Genomic DNA, 17,607 nt, shown 5'->3' on the forward strand with positions numbered 1-17,607 from the left:
AGTTTCCTACTCATAGAAAAGTACGTAAATTATGTAGCCTAAATTATTACAATTTTAAGTCAGTGACCTATCTTTTTAACATAGCTTGAAGTCCTAACTAAAACAACTTTCGAAATTAATTACTCTGCCACCATCTTCTTAACCTTTTAAAGTTATTCTTCCCTGAGGGATAGGATATTATCTTAGTGAGGAACTCTGCATCAGATTGAAAGCTATAAATTTTTAGGTCCTGATCCTAATGTGTCCAGGGTGAATAAATAGTTTTCTGGGGAACTCATGTGAGTCACATTAGCTTTCTAAGTGCCATAGGTTATGATGTAACACTATGACAGAGACAATTTATTAAAGTACTGCCAGAGAAGTGTTCATTTTGCTTTACTCAGGTGACTATGTGTTCTTTTCTTTCTTTCTTCATTCTCCTCCCTTTTTCTGTTCTTTACAAAGCAATTAATTAACCCCACTTTATGTGATCAGATACGTAAAGATTATCACTTCTTGCTTTAGGACAATATACCATCCATCTTTCAGCGTAAAAACGCCACTCACTTTGTAAAACCTCATGACTCTAAAAGTATATTCCCACCACTGTGTGTTATGAAAAGACCCTGCTACTGTTCTGTCAGTTGTATTTCTAAACTGCCTGCTAAAAGGAGTTCATTGTATAGGACTAAAATCAACTTTATCTTCCAAAGATTTTTACATATTTCAATGTAAAAAATGATAGAAATCTCTCTTAAATACATGTAGCTGGCTAAATGTACAATGTAATATTTTACTGGTTACTAAATCAGTACCATGTCTATATCCAGAGTATTTCTGCTTAACATGCTCTACTCCAGTCTCTTTCACTGGTGTCTCATTGCTGCCCACACTCCAAGATGACACATTTTTATTCTGATTAATTGTTATCTAAGAGACTTCTCTCCATGTTTTGATTTCTACCTTTACTACTACCATTACTGCTCACCCAATTCATTCATTCATTCACTCATTCATCGTTTCTTGCCTTACAAAACCTAATACAAAACATGTGCTCTTCTAGTATCTTAAAACTCACTTGTTAAGCAACATGAGACAATATAGCCAATGTTTCTCTCAGGGGCCACCTCTGTTGCAGAGGGTATGTTGCAAACAGAACTGAAGATTTGAGGTTGGATATGGTAGAGAAGAGGTAATCCTGAAGGTAGATCACTTTGTTGCTTCACGAATGGTTATCATCATAATCATATAAACTATTAATCAATTGACTAAATGGCACTGTGATGATTTCCCATTAGTGTAACATGGAAACTAATCATTTCAAGATTCCACCGGGCCAGCTGAGAGATTAAAAAATCCACTATAAAATGATCATCTACATTATTTAAATATTCAAGCTAAGTATTATCGACAACTTACATAATCCAAGTACGTTTTTATAATATTTTGATGTAACTTTTACTATGTTATCCAAAAATATAAACACTGCTAAATTACATTTCACTGGTTGTATTGCACATCTATTTTCAAATTGGACATAACTTCTAAAATACTTAACCTAAGTGATTTATTAATTCTAAAACCTTTATAAATAGGAAACAGATTCAGGTCTTAAAATATAAAGCAATAAAATTACTGGCATTTTTAAAATCTGAATTACTTAACCAGTATCTGTATAAAGCATAGAGTATATAATCTTTTTCTAGATGAATTAGATTGGCAACTTTACTATTTACGTACTTCTGTTGCTGGTCTACATATATAAGCCCTTTCTTCTTTAAATATAATTAACTATTTGTTATACAAATCTTTAATCCAAAACTAAATCATATCAAATTAACCTCATTAAAAACATAGAAGAGTATGCAAATATATCCTGAAGGTGTGTCAATTGTCACATCTTTCTGAAATTAGTTGTTAGAAGGCATAGTACTTTCCTCAAAACTGTTTTTTATCAGTTTATTTATACAGATTTATAATTTGTATATAATATAGCAGTAGCTGGTAAATCTATCTTACCATCTGCTAATTTAATAGGAACTGTTCCAGAAAAGGTTTTAGAAACCTTTGCTCGGTGAATTTGTTTCTTTACTTTGCTATGCTTTGGTTATGTATTGAAGCAATGTTGAAGAATATGAAACAGGCTGTGTCGATATTTTGTAGGTGTCTGCTTCATAAATGATAAATCTTTACTTCTAGATGCTAAAATGATATGTCAAGAGACATAAATAAATAAATACATTTTCATATGTGCATACAACCGTCTCCACATAACTCATTCTGCATTCTGCATTTACTAGTTAATTTACTAACAAAGTGTACACATTTAAAGGCTATGTTTTTCTTGTTTTGCTAATATTTTTACTCCTTTTTATAAGAACTCTAAAAAAAGTAGTTTTGAAATGATTTAATTTGTTGAATCTTGCTGAGTGATTCTCATCAGAATTTTCTCCCTGTTTAGATTTTGTGTTTTCACTAAAGAAGTAAAATTATTCCTGTTATACTATCATTTATGTTTCAGTTGCCTTTATTTTTCCCATTAAAAATAGTCCTTCTTTCATAGTGTATTATCTTTTTTTATATTTTTATCTTTTTAAAAATGTCTTCTAAGACTTCAGAGACTTCAAAATAAACCTTGAAAATGTTCACTTTACTATGGGCAAGAAACCAAAATGCTATGTGAACAAAGTTATATTTTTTCAATGTTTCCAGGTGTCAGAAATGAGCAAAAGGGGAGTAGCTGAGGTTTTGTGACCAGAAAGGTTTCATATGAAAGATAAGTGTTCAGATCTCTTGGGAAGTACAATTCTTCAAATACATGTTTGCAATTTGAGAAAATGCTACAGTTGTTGCTACTGTGTAGTAGTGACATTCCTGGAAATGTTTAACTCAATATTGATGTCACAAGTTATAGTAGAGTGTTAAGTACGAGCAATACACTGTTTAAAAGCATTTACTGAAGTTTAAATGAAAAAAAAGTAGTTTATGATTATCTTAATATATTATTTATCTTTCTTATTGAAGACCTCTTTTCTGCTGAAATATTACTTTTCTAATATCTGTTCAAAGAGTATTCAATCATTTTAGCTTTAATAAGTGAGAATTTACTAGTGTATCTTAATTAAAAATTAAGACTGACATTGATTAAATCCATCACTACTGTTTAAGTTAAATTTTCATAATCTCTAAAGAATGCAAATATTCTACCACAAGCAGTATATTCTTTTAATTCTAAATCTAAACAATCGATGTCGAAAGTATTCTTTTTATTTTTTCAAATTAATAAATTAATGCCTCTTTAACGAATAAGTGCCTCTATTGTGGAAATTTTAGTAATTAATTTTGATCTCAATTTGTCCTATCTTATTTGTTTTTCTAAATTTAAGGTTGAAATAGAATGTGAACAATTAAGTTAAAAAAACATAAAACATTATTCCTACAGGTATGGAAGGCAGCAATGATTTACTGGTAATTTCTTTTCCCAATTCTATTCTGTATAGTTAGTAAAATGTTGATTTAGTAGAATGACCTCAAGGATTGTTTTTTTAAAATAAGTATTGTTTATTAATTTCTCTTAAACCAAATTGGATCTCTTCTATAGATAATGATGAAAATTATTAATAATATCCATATTAATACCAAGTGGAGGAAAACTTCAGAAAAATAAATGATCCTAGTAACACACAGAATACTGTGGAGAGAAGAAAAGTCGTAATCAAACTACGTATTAAATTATAGATATGGAATTTTCAGAGAACACCACGTGAGATTGGAATATAATTGCATCTTAAATTGTTCCATTTGTATTTTACAGCTGCACTCCAATTCTGACAAAGGTGATGGATCTGTCAAGTACATCCTTACTGGAGAAGGTGCAGGGACTATATTTATCATTGATGATACCACAGGTGACATCCACTCAACGAAAAGCCTAGACAGAGAACAGAAAACCCACTATGTGCTTCATGCCCAGGCTATTGACCGGCGGACAAACAAGCCTCTTGAACCTGAATCTGAGTTTATCATCAAAGTGCAAGACATTAATGACAACGCTCCAAAGTTTACAGATGGACCATATATCGTTACTGTGCCAGAAATGTCAGACATGGGTAAGGGCAATCGTTTTTATACTTTGGCAGTCTTATTTTTGAGGACCCAAAAATCATCTTTTGAAGACCAGTTTTGAATTGTGTGTGTGTGTGTGGTGGGGGGAATTTCAAGATGTTCCAAAATATTTTAATAATTTCATGTGGCTTTATGTGTTAAAGAATATTGGGTCTAGCTGTTATAACATTTATTAAAATGAATTTCTAACTGTACAAGTGTAAGTAATGGTTTAATCTTAAGAAAAAACTAAGATAAATGGGAAAAGACTTGCAATTCTTGCTTAATTGACAAGATTCTTTGACCACATAAATTCTTCATGTATATTGTTAAGATCATACTGCCACATTCAAGGCGACAACTTGCATAGATGAAGAAAAACAGTATAATGCCTGAAATCTCTTGCTACGTCTTTTAAATTTGCAGTTTATGACAAAATTATAATAGTACTAATAGTACAAGTAATAGCTACATTCATCAATAAAATTTTCAGGTACTCCTAAGCATTTGCATAACATTTTAAAATATACAACTCTATGAAGTATTTTGAATACTACTTAAAGATATAAAAAACTGGCATAAAATACTTAAGTAAGTTTTCTGAATTCACTTGTCTAGAAAATGACTGAGAAGAAATTGACTCCAGGTTGTCCTGCATGCAAAGCCTACACTGCAGTTGATAAATTATGATCTAGGTTTCCAGTCACTCTGGTGATATGGGGCTGTCCCACCATTCACAGATTTCTGCGGTCTAGTCATTTCTTTTATTTTTATCTCATATGATGAATTTTTAAATGTAATTAAAATAAATTTCCACTATGATAATTTTTTGACTATCTCTGTGAGACTCTAAGCTTGAATTTAGAACACATTTTTTGAACAAAGATGTTATATATTTAAGTTTACTATATATATATGCATATTATTTTAAATTAAGGTTATTTTAGTCATTAGTAATATCACTTTGTGTAATCATATACATCAGGTTGGTTATTTTTTAATTTGGGAAAATTTTTCCAGCTTATTGAGATATGATTAACATATAGCACGGTATATGTTTAAGGTGTACAGCATAGTAACTTTTGTATATTGTGAAATGATTACTACAATATGTTTAGTCAGCATCCTTCGTCTCATATACATATGGTTTTTCAATGGAAGATTATAGTTTCTTCCCCTCCCAACTCCATCCCATTTTAGTTCTCTTGAACTAGGCAGATAGTTCCTGAAACAGCTGGGGACACGTTAGAAAGGGAGACTAAGTTCTTCTTGACCAGAATCTCAGGAGAGAAAGCAGTTACCAAACTGGCTCCCTCTGGACCAGAGGAGAACACAAGGACCAGCCTCAGAGAGCTGTGGAGAGGCCCAAAAGTAACTCAAGCTCATTGGTCTCTAAGGAAAGCTAACAGGAGACTGAAGAGCTCAACACTGTTAATGCTGGCTGGTGAGAGTTTGTGTGGAAACTCTAGAACAGACTTCCTCTTAGCGCATTGTCAAAGGACTGACCGCCCATCTGCCAGTACACTTCTGTCTGACAAAAGCAAAGAGCTCTATGAAGCCACCATTTTTGAGGATGTCACTGGTAAGGTACTTCCAGAAGCTATGTAGGAACCCCAAGGAGCACAAGGAAAACCACCACAACAATAGGGGGCAGAGCACCAGAGAGTGAAAAACATGGATTGCTGTTGAGCAACCATTACCCAGAAAGACAGTGTATTGAACAGTACATAAAAAGAGCACTCGTGTTTTAAGAGCACTACAAGGAGATTTCTGTAACTCACAGCCACGTTTTCTACAAATAAGTAAACAATAAAAAATCAGTATATGGACTAAAGCATGAATGGTCACTGATAAAACCCAAATTATTGTCCTGGAACTTGAGAACATACCAGACTGGAAGAGATAACTAAAAATGAGAGAGCAAAAATATGGAAATGATGGGAAAAAAGATGAAACTTGGAGGATGTGTTCATTAGAGCTATCATTTGAATAACATATGTTCCCAGAGAGCAAAAAAGAGAAGATGAAGGAGAAAACAATAGTATTTTTTCCTTGAGGTGAAGAAGATACTGAATTTACAAATTTAATAGATTTTCTGAATTCCAGAAGGGGTTAATCAAATAAGAATAAAACTTAGGTAAATCCTGGCAAAGTTCCTAAAGCCTAAATATAAAGAGAAAATTTTACTACCACTCAGAGTTTTTAAATTACCGACCAAGGAAAAAATATATTCATGTCATATTTATCACTTGAAATATTGGAATCTGGTCGACAGTTGAATACCATTTACAGCCTACAGAGAAAAGTCTGAAACCCAAATCCTTTGTTCAATCAAAACATGATTCATTTGTCAGGGTGAAAGTAATATTTGGAGAAAGATTCAGAAAGTATATCATCCACCGACCTTACCTAGAAAAATATTTGAGAAAATAGTTGAAATTGAAAGTAGTTGAAGTGAATCAGAAAAGAGATGGAAAAGCCAAAGAAAATGACACAAAGAGGAAAAGAGTTATCAGACATGCAGACTGAAATATTTGCATGTGTGTGAACACAGTTAAATCTAAATGGGTACTTTGAGGATGCTAAAGGATACTGCACAGTCTAAGAATCATGAAGCATAAAGGAATTATTGCAGCAAAGGCTGTAGTTTGAGGACTTGGGAACAAGTCAAGACATTTTAAATTCCTCATCTAGGGCTTGGAGAGGAGGATGGGGATGAGCAATACCTAGGTATTCTTAAATTCTTTTACAGTGACGTGTGTGAGTGAGGGAGAAATATTTAATACTTGAAAGAGTAGAGAAAAAGGACAAAGCAGAGTAGGCTTTAAATCCCTCTACTATTTTAGTTTTAGGCATGATTCTGTTGAAAGAGTGTGGCAAGCTTTAGGATGAACATTAGAAATTGTGTGTGTATGGGAACTCTATTTTGGAAAAAGAACATCATAATAGCATCTAATGCATATTGTAATATGAATGTATAAAAGGTGATATGAAACTTAGTGGAAGGAGAAATTCACTTTACATTGTGTGCTCAAGGATGAGTGATATTTGCATTGACTATAAGTTTAGAAACAAACAAACAAAAAAACTAGTAATATTGTGGGGCTGGCCCTGTGGCTGAGTGGTTAAAGTTCTGTGTGCTTCGTTTCAGTGGCCCGGATTCGCAGGTTCAGATCCCAGGCACAGACCTATACATGGCTTGTGAAGCCATGCTGTGGTGGTGACCCACATACAAAATAGAGGAAAATTGGCAATGGATGTTAGCTCAGAGTAAAACTTCCTCAGCAGAAAAACAAACACAAAAACTAGTAATATTGTAGAGGAGGGACCAGTGAATAATGGCAGGATAGACAAATCCAGCCTGCTGTCTGTTTTTGTAGATAACGTTTTACTGGAACAAAGCCATACCCATTTGTTTAAATATTAGCTCTGATAGTTTGAGCACTGCAAAGGCAGAGTTGAGTAGTTGCAACCAAGAGTTTATGGCTCACAAAGCCTAAAATATTTACTATATTGCCTTGACAGAAAAAATTCACCAACCTCCATTGTAAGGTATTTCAGGGATGAGGGTGGAAGCAGGAGGAACAATTGGAGGATTGCACTCTAGTCCTGATAGACAAGGCATCTGCTGATCTAGGGTGGTGAGTGTTCTGACAGCCCTGCTGACTATACACATATGCACAAAAATGTGGCATTTGCTACAAAGGGTAAGATCGTGCTTCTTCCCTTTAGGTGGACACCGTTAATTATGTAACTAACATTCAACCTCCTCTTCTGTGTTACTAAGAGAACTCAGTTTTGTTCAGTGATACGATGCAGTGTTAACTGTTTACCTCCTACCACTTACTTCCATCTAAGAATAGCCATGTGATGTAATTCTAGATGGTAGGATGTTATGTGTAGGCCAATGGAGTGGAGCTTCCAGGAAAGATATAGATATCCTGAGAGAAAGACACACTTGGCATATTTCACCCATTGCCATTTTCCTTTCTTGTTGCCTAAATGCAGATGTGGTATGGAAATGCAGCAACCAATTACAATCATAAGGATGAGAGCCTCTTGAAAAGGGAGATGAAGCAGAAAGATAAAAGGGCCTGGGAGAATAATCCTGTCACAGAACTGATGCTCCAGCCCTGTCCTGCCGATCTCAAGAGCTTTCTTAAGAAAGTAAAGCTCTCTATTTAAGCTCTTTAGTTGGATTTCAGATACATACAGTTACACTGAGTCTGAATTGGTACTTAGACAAATTCTATGTTTTAACATGGACCAAGTAACCAACGAACTGAACCTAATGCTGAATCCAAAGGAATAGTGAGAAAAGTTTCAGCATCAGATAAGAAACAGTGATGCCATTTTCCATTAAGTGCCTTGATGTGGGAATGATAAAGGAAACCTTCACTCCTTTCCTTTCCACTGGATAATTGTGATGCTGGACAATTTTGCTATGGCAGCAGTTTTCCTTTCTGCCTGTGATGTAGCTGACCGTTGATTTCAGAAATCGAAGTCTTGCTTCCTGGCAACTGTAGAATCAATTGTATCCATACAGGTGCTGATCAGCGGATAAAAGGACATTGGACCTTTTGAATGTAGACTTTGAGTTCTATAGAAAATTTAAAATTGATTGCCACAAAACAACCAGTTAGTTTTGCCAGAGTCTGAGACTATAGAATACTACAGCATTTGGGATAATCATCACTGAAATAGCTCCAACGAGTATTTATTGAGTACTAACTATGTGCCAGGCACTGCATGCCGTTTGCAATCATTTCATGTTTGTATCATCATGAGGGCAGTATTATGATTGTCCTTGTTTTACAGAGGATGAAACTGATACATAGAATCAAGTAATTTGCCCAAGATCGTATGGTTAGTAAGAAGAGCAACTGGAAAATATGTCTAAGCTAGGCAGAGATTCAGCTTTTGAGTTCCCAGTTTTTAATATAGTTAAAAATTTAAAATCTGGATCAAGTTATTTGTGGAATAATTTTAACCAAAAAACTGGATGTTTCAGAATCCATTCAGTTTACTGAGCCAGTGGTGAGGGTTCCTTCTTGATTTATTAGACTAGATTTGATATTCTTATATTGTTCCTTTTGTTTAAGAGACAGGATTTTGGGATGACTACATACCATAAAGAGGAAAATTGATCTGCAACTGCCTGGAAGTGAGGGAGTAGCCATTTATTAATACTAGAATCTAATTCCCAGGGAGTCCAACAGAAACAGCTTTTGCAAAGAAAATCCTTCTCACAATCCCAAAATATATATATCAAAGATAGTGTGGAGAAAGACAATAGGCAGGTTCCAGAAAGGTATATGTACCAAAACCTTTGTAAAGATTTGAAATCTTTGAAAAATCTCTGAAAAGTCTTCATGACACAGATAGTGTGGACAATGAGGCAAATGAAATAGTCTAGGGCCACTTTCTGGAGTGGAAAGTAGCCCGTTAACTGAGCTAAGGAGTGGAGTTCAGATGGAGGACCAGGTGTGGTCATGATGTGGGACAATGAGAGTTAGTGTATTTTTCCCTCCACTTAAGGACAAAGTAAATGGTAAACAAATCCATGATTAGACTATAAAAACGGAAACTTCCAATCCTTGAATAAATACACAACCACTAAAAAAACAAAACAAACAAGTGTAGTGAAGGACTTTTTAATGTAAGATATGAATACAATAACCAATAAGAAATGACATAAATTTAAATGAATAAACATTTGAAAATATAGATGTCAAATAATTACGCTAAATCTACTAAGAGGAAAGATAAATTGAAATACTTAGAAACATACAGGGCTGACAAAGGACTAATTTTTATTATATAAGGAGCTATTTTTAATAATAAGAAAAAATACACTACAACCAAATAAACATGGGGAAATTACATTAGCAGGAAATTCACAGGAAAAATAGACCCATGTTAATTATACAGGGAACCCCTCAAATTTCACTACTCTAAATTACTAGAAACCACAAAGAAGAAGGAGATACCAATTTCACCTACCAAGTGTGGAAGTTTGATGATTCACAAGATTGTTAGTGTGCGGAATGCTTAGTGGAAAGGTGAATTTTCATAGTTTTTGGAGGGGAATCTGGCAATATCTATCAAAATTTTAAAAAGAACATGTTCTTTTGTTGAACAATCTCTATTTTAGAAAACTATTCTATAGATGGACTGACATGGATATGCAAAGGTGTATGTAAAAGGTTGCCCATTGAAGAATTGTTCATAGTAGTGAAAAATTGAAACACTTAAAGTACACTGATAAGGAAGTTTTCAAATAAATGATTCTTCAAACATATACAGGAACCCTAAGCAGCCTTAAAATGAATGAATTCAAACTATTTATGTTGACATACAAAGATCTATATTATTTTAGTGAGAAAGAAGTTTTCAGAAATCCTTGTGGAAGAGTTCCAAATTATGTTAGAAAGTAAAGATGTGTTGCAGAATACACATGCACATACACAGGAAACACCTGAAGGAAACATGCACACACATGCACATGGGTAAATGTCAGTCTAAAGAAATGGGTTACAGCTTTATCTGGTATGAGAGAAATACATTCTTTACTAAAATAATGTATACACATGTTATTTATGAAATGATGAAAAGTAAAATGGAGATTTGTCAGAATAAGCGAAGAAATTTTTAACAATATTTATGCTTAACTTAAAGCCACATCAGTTTTTAATACTAATAAAGGCTAACAATAGTGTAGATAGGTGATGACAAAATTTTATCACCATGTAGTGTCTAATAAGATCATTCTTTTTACCATATACTCATTAATTGGATTTTGACTCATCCAGTCATTTAAAAAAATCTATCTCCTTATATTTCTCTAATTCTTTCTGAGAGAGGGAGAGAGTGAAGGTATTTCATGTGCTGAGAACTGTGATAGTGGCCAGTAATAAAACAAGGCCCCTAATTTGAGCATGCTGAGGACATATAAACAGAAAATGTCAGAATGCTGTTTGATAAGCAAAAAATAGAGGAACCGTAAAGTTGGACAGGAAGCCCAGCGTACAGATTAGAGAAGATGTCCTCATTGAATCTTAAACTGAATTACATTGAATCTTACTGGGATTTGTCAGACAAGGAAAAAAATGGGCATTCCACATAGAGGATACAATGATGAAAAATATTTCTCTCTTCCCTGTGGGTTTATAGTTGACTTAGGGGTTTGTGTGGGTGTGTATGTGTGTATGGGGGGGGGGGCGGTGGGTGTGTGTTAAGAGTGAATAAGCAGGATCATTGTGCAAATGATGAATTCTCTGTAGAGCTTAGCAAAATGTGCAATGAGAATACAGGGAAGGCAAAGAAGGCACCACCAGAGACTTCCTGGGTGAGCAAGTTTGTATCAAATTATTGTTTTTTGTATATCCACTGTGCTAAGTAATGGTCATGGAGCCCTCCAAGGGCTTGTTGTGTGCTATATTGCCAGTGTGAAAAGCATAATGTGGTTGTATATTTCTGTCAGTGGGTAATAATCAGCAAAATCTGTGGCATTCTGGATGTTTTAATAAAGAAAGATACAAAATAAACTGAAATAATTTTAGATGCATGTTTCAATATAAGGTTTTTCTTTATCTCTTTGATTTACATCATGTAATTTCAGTTATTATCTAAGGACTCATATCTCCCTAGGGCAGGGCTTTTCAACCTTGCCATTATGAAGTTTTGGACTAAATAATTCTTTGTTTTATGGGCTGTGCTGTGTATTGTAGCATGTTTAGCAGCATCCCTGGATTACACCCAGTAGATGCCAGTGGCATCCCTCCCATTAGCGCCATATTTGATGTCTTCAGACATTGCCGAATGCTCTCTGAGGGGCAAAATTGCCCTCAATGGAGAGCCACTGCTGTAGGAAACATGCTAGATAAAAGAATGAAAACGTTTCAAAGTAGAAATGTGGATCGGAGAAATGATATTTGTTACATTTAGAGTCACTTCCAAAGAGAATCCCATAGTGTTAAAATCCTCATGCCATACATTTTATGACCCCAAACTATTTGCCCATTTAAACATTTTTATGTTTAAATATTACTTACCATATTCAAATGCATGATATTATGAAAACAGCCAGGAAAACCACTAAACAAAGTTAGATTATTGTACTCACAGATAGAAGAGCAGTGATGTGGCTACTTGAGAGGCATTATGGCTCTCATTTTTAAAAGAAAATATGCCAGTTTTTATAGCATATATTGAAACAGACTATTTGAATTATGATGGGCATCTGTTAAAGCTGCTGGCTGTCATTTTGATGTTTTTTAACCTACCTAAAAATGTGACCAAATTCAAGAAAGGGAACATTTGTGGACAGAATAACATTATAATATTATGAAGGGCAAATGTAACCTGAATAGGCCCATGAAGAGACTTGTATGCATTTTATCACTGCACATTTAATATTTGCTTTTCTGTGGTATGCACTACATTATCATTCCAACCTTGATGACTTTACCACTTCCTACAAATTATCCTATAGAAGTACTTCTTTAACTTGGTTTTATAACTATATTAAATGTCTAAGTTTTTGAAAACTGAGACTTAAGAATATGAAATGAAAAGTTAATAATGTTAACTGTCATGGCGCAAAGAAGAAAATAACCATGAGATGAAACTATACTTGTTTTGGGAATCAACCTTCAAATGCATGTGTGACATTTTAGAAATGAAGATAGGAGGAATAAAGTTGTATTTGTAAACTGCATTGCCATTCTCAGGTGGAAAGGCATTGTAAGAGTCTTAAGACAGTTAGCAAGATTACACTGATATATTGTTATCATAGAAAAGCTGGTAAAGGGGTTTCTTTAAATTATGTGTGTTGATAAATCTCTTTTCTTTAAAACAATGAGTAATTTTTTCTCTTTATTTGTTTATAAGTATACCCAAACTTCAGCAATTATAGTCTTGCTTTCCCCTGGAATCAGGAGTTTTTAGTACAAATTTTAAATTTGGTTGTATTGCAGTCACTTTAAATTTTCAAAAAATTAATTTATATCTAGAAAATGTTTCAAAGAAAACCACACCAGGTCACAATCCAATTTGCTTGAAAATAAATTTCACATCTTTTTTATTTTTCACAGAAATATGTTGATAAGAAAGTATATAAATCTCTACCTATTCTCTTTTGAATAGTAATAAAATATACCTACAACTAAACATTATTTAAAAGCATTTTAAAAATTATGACAGATTAAAATAATGGTTTTTAATTTATTGAAAGAAAATATTGCATTTTATGGAAATCATGAGTATATAATTTATAAACTGTTACTTCAGTGAAGTACTGAAACAGTTTGGCATATAAGAAATAGGATATGAAGTTTTACTGTATGACTCAAGCTCTGCAAGATTCCTTATCTTTGGAGATGTATTAAAACTCCCTTTGTCTTTTACATATGTTCTTTGTTCCCCTCCAATCTCTAACCTCAGGCCCGTTTCTATTTGCTGCTGTGTTCTTTGTTGCAAAGCAACAAGAAGAGACACCAGCTGTCCTTACTTTATTGTGCTGCTTGTTGGGGGACTGATTTATTTCTGCCCAAACATCTTGGGACCTTCACCCTGGCTGTCTTCCAGGATTCTAGTAGCCATTTTAAAATCATTACTCTGCGGCATAATCTTCAGAATGAGATCATTTTAATAAAGTGAGGCTGACACTACAATTCTACAGGGTAAATTAGAATGCCTATGAGGAGTCACATACGATAACCAATGAATCATATATTGGACAAAAATTTCCAAGTTTCATAACTTTTTTATTCTCATCTTCCCATAGCTTTTTTTTTGGTGTTAGTGAGCTATCATTTTGCAACAAACTAGTCCACAACTTAGTGGCTCAAAACATCATCCATTTTACAATGAACTGCCAGAAAGAGAAATTAAGGAAACAATCCCACAAACAATAGCATCGAAAAGAATAAGATATTTAGGAATAAATTTAACTAAAGAGGTGAAAAATCTGTACACTGAAAACTATAAGGCATTGATGAAAGAAATTGAAGAAGACATAAATAAATGGAAAGATATTCTGTGTTCATGGATTGGAAGAATTAATATTGTGAAAATGTCCGTACTGCATAAAGCAATCTACAAATTCAATGCAATCTCTGTCAAAATTTCAAGGACGTATTCTTCAGAAATAGAAAAATCAATCCTAAAATTTGTATGGAATGAGAAAAGACCCCAAAAACTGAAGAAATCTTGAGAAAGAAGAACACAGCTGGAGGCATCACCCTTCCTGATTGCAAGCTATATTACAAAGCTATAGTAATTAAAACAATATGGTATTGGCATAAAAACAGAGAGCTAGATGGATGGAACAGAATATAGAGCCCAGAAGTAAACTGTGCATGTATAGTCAATTAATTGTTGAGAAAGAAACCAAGAATATATAATTGGGAAAGGACAGTCTCTTCAATAAATTGTTTTGGGAAAACTGGACACTGATATGCAAAAGAATGAAACTGGACCACTATTTACACCATACACAAAATATTGACTCAAAACAGATTAAAGAATTGAACGTAAGACCTAAAATTGTAAAACTCATGGAGAAAACACAGGGGGTAATCTCCCTGATGAAACTATTAGCCTATTCATTCAACCAGTAGCTTTAGCCTTACAACTAACTGCCAACATCATTGGTCTTGGCTGTGATTTTTTGGATTTGACACTAAAAGCAAATGCAACAAAGGCAAAAATAAACAAGTGGGACTACAACAAATAAAAGACTTCTGAACAGTAAAGGAAACCATCAACAAAATGAAAAGGAGATCTGTGGAGTGGGAGAAAATATTTCATATGCATTCTTAGGGCAGCATTTCAAGAGTGTGAAAGCAGAATATTTAAGGGTTTAAGAGGAGGCTCAGGAGTTCTACTACTTTATTTTTGCTATATTCTATAATTGTAACCACATCACTTGAAAAGCTGTTTTGTAAATATTTATTGAATAATTGCATATAGACCCTTTTGACCTACAATTTTGTCTGAGGGAAAATTTTTGTTAAAATATAGCCTCTTAATTTTTTGAAGGCTGCCCTGGTGGTCTAGTGCTTAAGATTCAGCATTCTCACCACCACCTCACGGGTTCATTTCCGGGTTAGGGAACCACGTTATCCATCTGTGGATTGTCGTACTGTGGGTGCTGTGTGTTACTGTGTTGATGAAACGTATGCCACCAATATGTTAAATACCACCAGGGTCACTCATGGTGGACAGGTTTCAGCAGAGCTTCCAGACTAAGACAGACTAGGAAGAAGGACCTGGCCACCCACTTCTGAAAAAATTGGCCATGAAAACCTTATGTTTAGCAGTGGAGCATTGTCTAATGTAGCGCCAGAAGGTGAGATGATGGCACTAAAAGACTGGGCAGGCTTCCACTGTGCTGTTCACAGAGTCAGAATCTACTGGACAACACTAACAACAGAACATTTTTTGAACGTCATTGTTCTGATAACTGGTAAAAATGCATTATTGATTCATGGGGTAGTGGTTAATTTTATTTTCCTGTACATAATTAAATTAATTGTAAATTCCAGAAAAGTCACATGAACCAATCTAGTCTCTCACCTTTATTTAATAATTGATGTGATCCACCAGATTACATTTTATGCTACTGCTGATTCCTTAGTTTCTCCTTTTACTTTTTATGAAAGTAGACTGGACTTGGAATTCCCCAATAAAACCCATCAATTCATAATAGAAAATACTTCACTGGAATAGATAAATTCTTTCACCATAAGCTGGACCCAATTCCTAAAACTTAATTCTGCACATCGTGTTTTTAAAAAAGTGTATACAAAGAATGATTTCCATACATACATGAGGGTGTATACATTACCCCTCAGTGCAGGAAATTTGAATACAAAGCAAACCGATCAGAGTTTTGGCAGTTCTAGATATGTTTACATAGTTGTAAAAAGTGTAATAGGTGAAATTTTCATAGTAACCAGTGGAACATTCAGATATGTCAATTGACTTTGGAACTTAACACTTCTCTTGATGGAGATAATGGCTTTTTAAAAAACAAATGTAACTTAAAATTCCTACTTCTAGCGATCTTAGAGCATCCTGGGCTTATTCCTTTATCACTTACCACCTTGCATTATACATTACTTTGAAGTTTTACTGATATTTTACTGGTCTGTAGTTGCCTTAAATTTTTTTTATTTCATTTCTTCACAGTGTACCTAAAAAATATTGCAAACATAATAGTCAATAAATAAATAAAATACATATAAAATAAGCACAAATTATATATACTTTTCATAGAGGCCCAGAACAATTATTCCATGTGATATTTTTCCTGATTTTTGTTATATAAACACATGGATATAATTATTTACTTATTAAAATCATTTTTATTATTGGCAAAAGTTTACTAACATTTTATATAAATTCATCCAAATAATGACCACCTTTGTTGTGTTGTTGTTTCTTTCTTTTTTTCTTTCCTACTCAAGAAATAGGTCAAACCAAAAGTCTCATAATAGATACTTACTGTTACTCAATTATCACTGATAATATGAGCTGGTCTATGCTATTGCCCCTGTATTTTATTAAAATTTCATAAATTGAAATTATTGTGAAGTTTTATAAGTTGAAGAAGATTTTTAAGTGTAAAATCACTATATTGAGTATATGCTGCCTAAATTTCCTTCTAAAAGCTTCGATTTGCAATAAATTCAACTTTTAATTGAACTTGATTTCTAATTCTATTGTGGAGTTTGACTTTCTTTTTTGAGACACGATTTTTAGTTTTCTCCATTTTGTAGGAGTCAGGTACAGAGTGGTGGAACAGCAATCAGGTGAAGGGAGCAGCCCAGGGGGAAAGAGGTGGCCCAGTGAGAAGGAGCAATGTCAGGGCCTCATAGATTCCTGCTGTCATCTTTGAGATGTTGTTCCCACTGGTTTTCAGTGGTCAGTGCTTGATAGTCCTGGCCTCCTGCCATCTGTCTTAATTGCAGGTTCTCTTGAGACCCAGTGAGTTTCTCTCAGCTACATTTCATTTCCCACCTTAGTAAATGGGAAATATTTTCTTTCTCCCATACATTGGAGGGGGAGAGCTCTGTGAAGGTCAGTCTAGACCTTTTTCTCCTTCACGAGCTAAATGATCTCTTTAAATCTTCCACTGCTGTGTTACACTGAAGTGCCATGGAATATTGGAAAAGTTGTGCCCCTTCAGAAGGGGACACTGCTCTGGAAGCTTATCACAGCATCACATGTGTATAGCAAGGAACAAACAAACAAACACAAATATAAGAATATGTGATGGCTTTTGTTTTACCCAATTGTTATGCAGCAGTATAAAGTAACACTACTAGGAGAATCTAAATCTGCATCAATAAACAATGTGGAATGTCATGCAGCTATTAAAATTGTATTTACCTAGTTGGCATGGATATGTCCATGACATATTTTTATGTGCAGAAAAAGCTGCATGGTGTTCTGTTTAATATATGCATGACTACATATTAGACCCTGGAATGAGCAGAGATAGAGTTATGGAAAGAC

General features: G+C 34.0%; 1 protein-coding gene across 8 annotated transcripts in view; it reads left to right on the top strand.

The window, feature by feature from the left end:
* The window catches only part of CDH18 (cadherin 18), a 903,322-nt gene that overhangs the window by 662,644 nt on the left and 223,071 nt on the right, over nucleotides 1-17,607 (top strand). For all 8 annotated transcript variants that reach the window (XM_070245958.1, XM_023625812.2, XM_070245959.1 and 5 more), the window contains one exon: nucleotides 3,794-4,088. In XM_070245958.1, the coding sequence (XP_070102059.1) occupies nucleotides 3,794-4,088 (295 nt within the window). The remainder of the gene's footprint in view (nucleotides 1-3,793; nucleotides 4,089-17,607) is intronic.

This window comes from Equus caballus, chromosome 21 (genome assembly GCF_041296265.1).
Source record: "Equus caballus isolate H_3958 breed thoroughbred chromosome 21, TB-T2T, whole genome shotgun sequence".
In the NCBI taxonomy this organism is placed as follows: domain Eukaryota; kingdom Metazoa; phylum Chordata; class Mammalia; order Perissodactyla; family Equidae; genus Equus; species Equus caballus.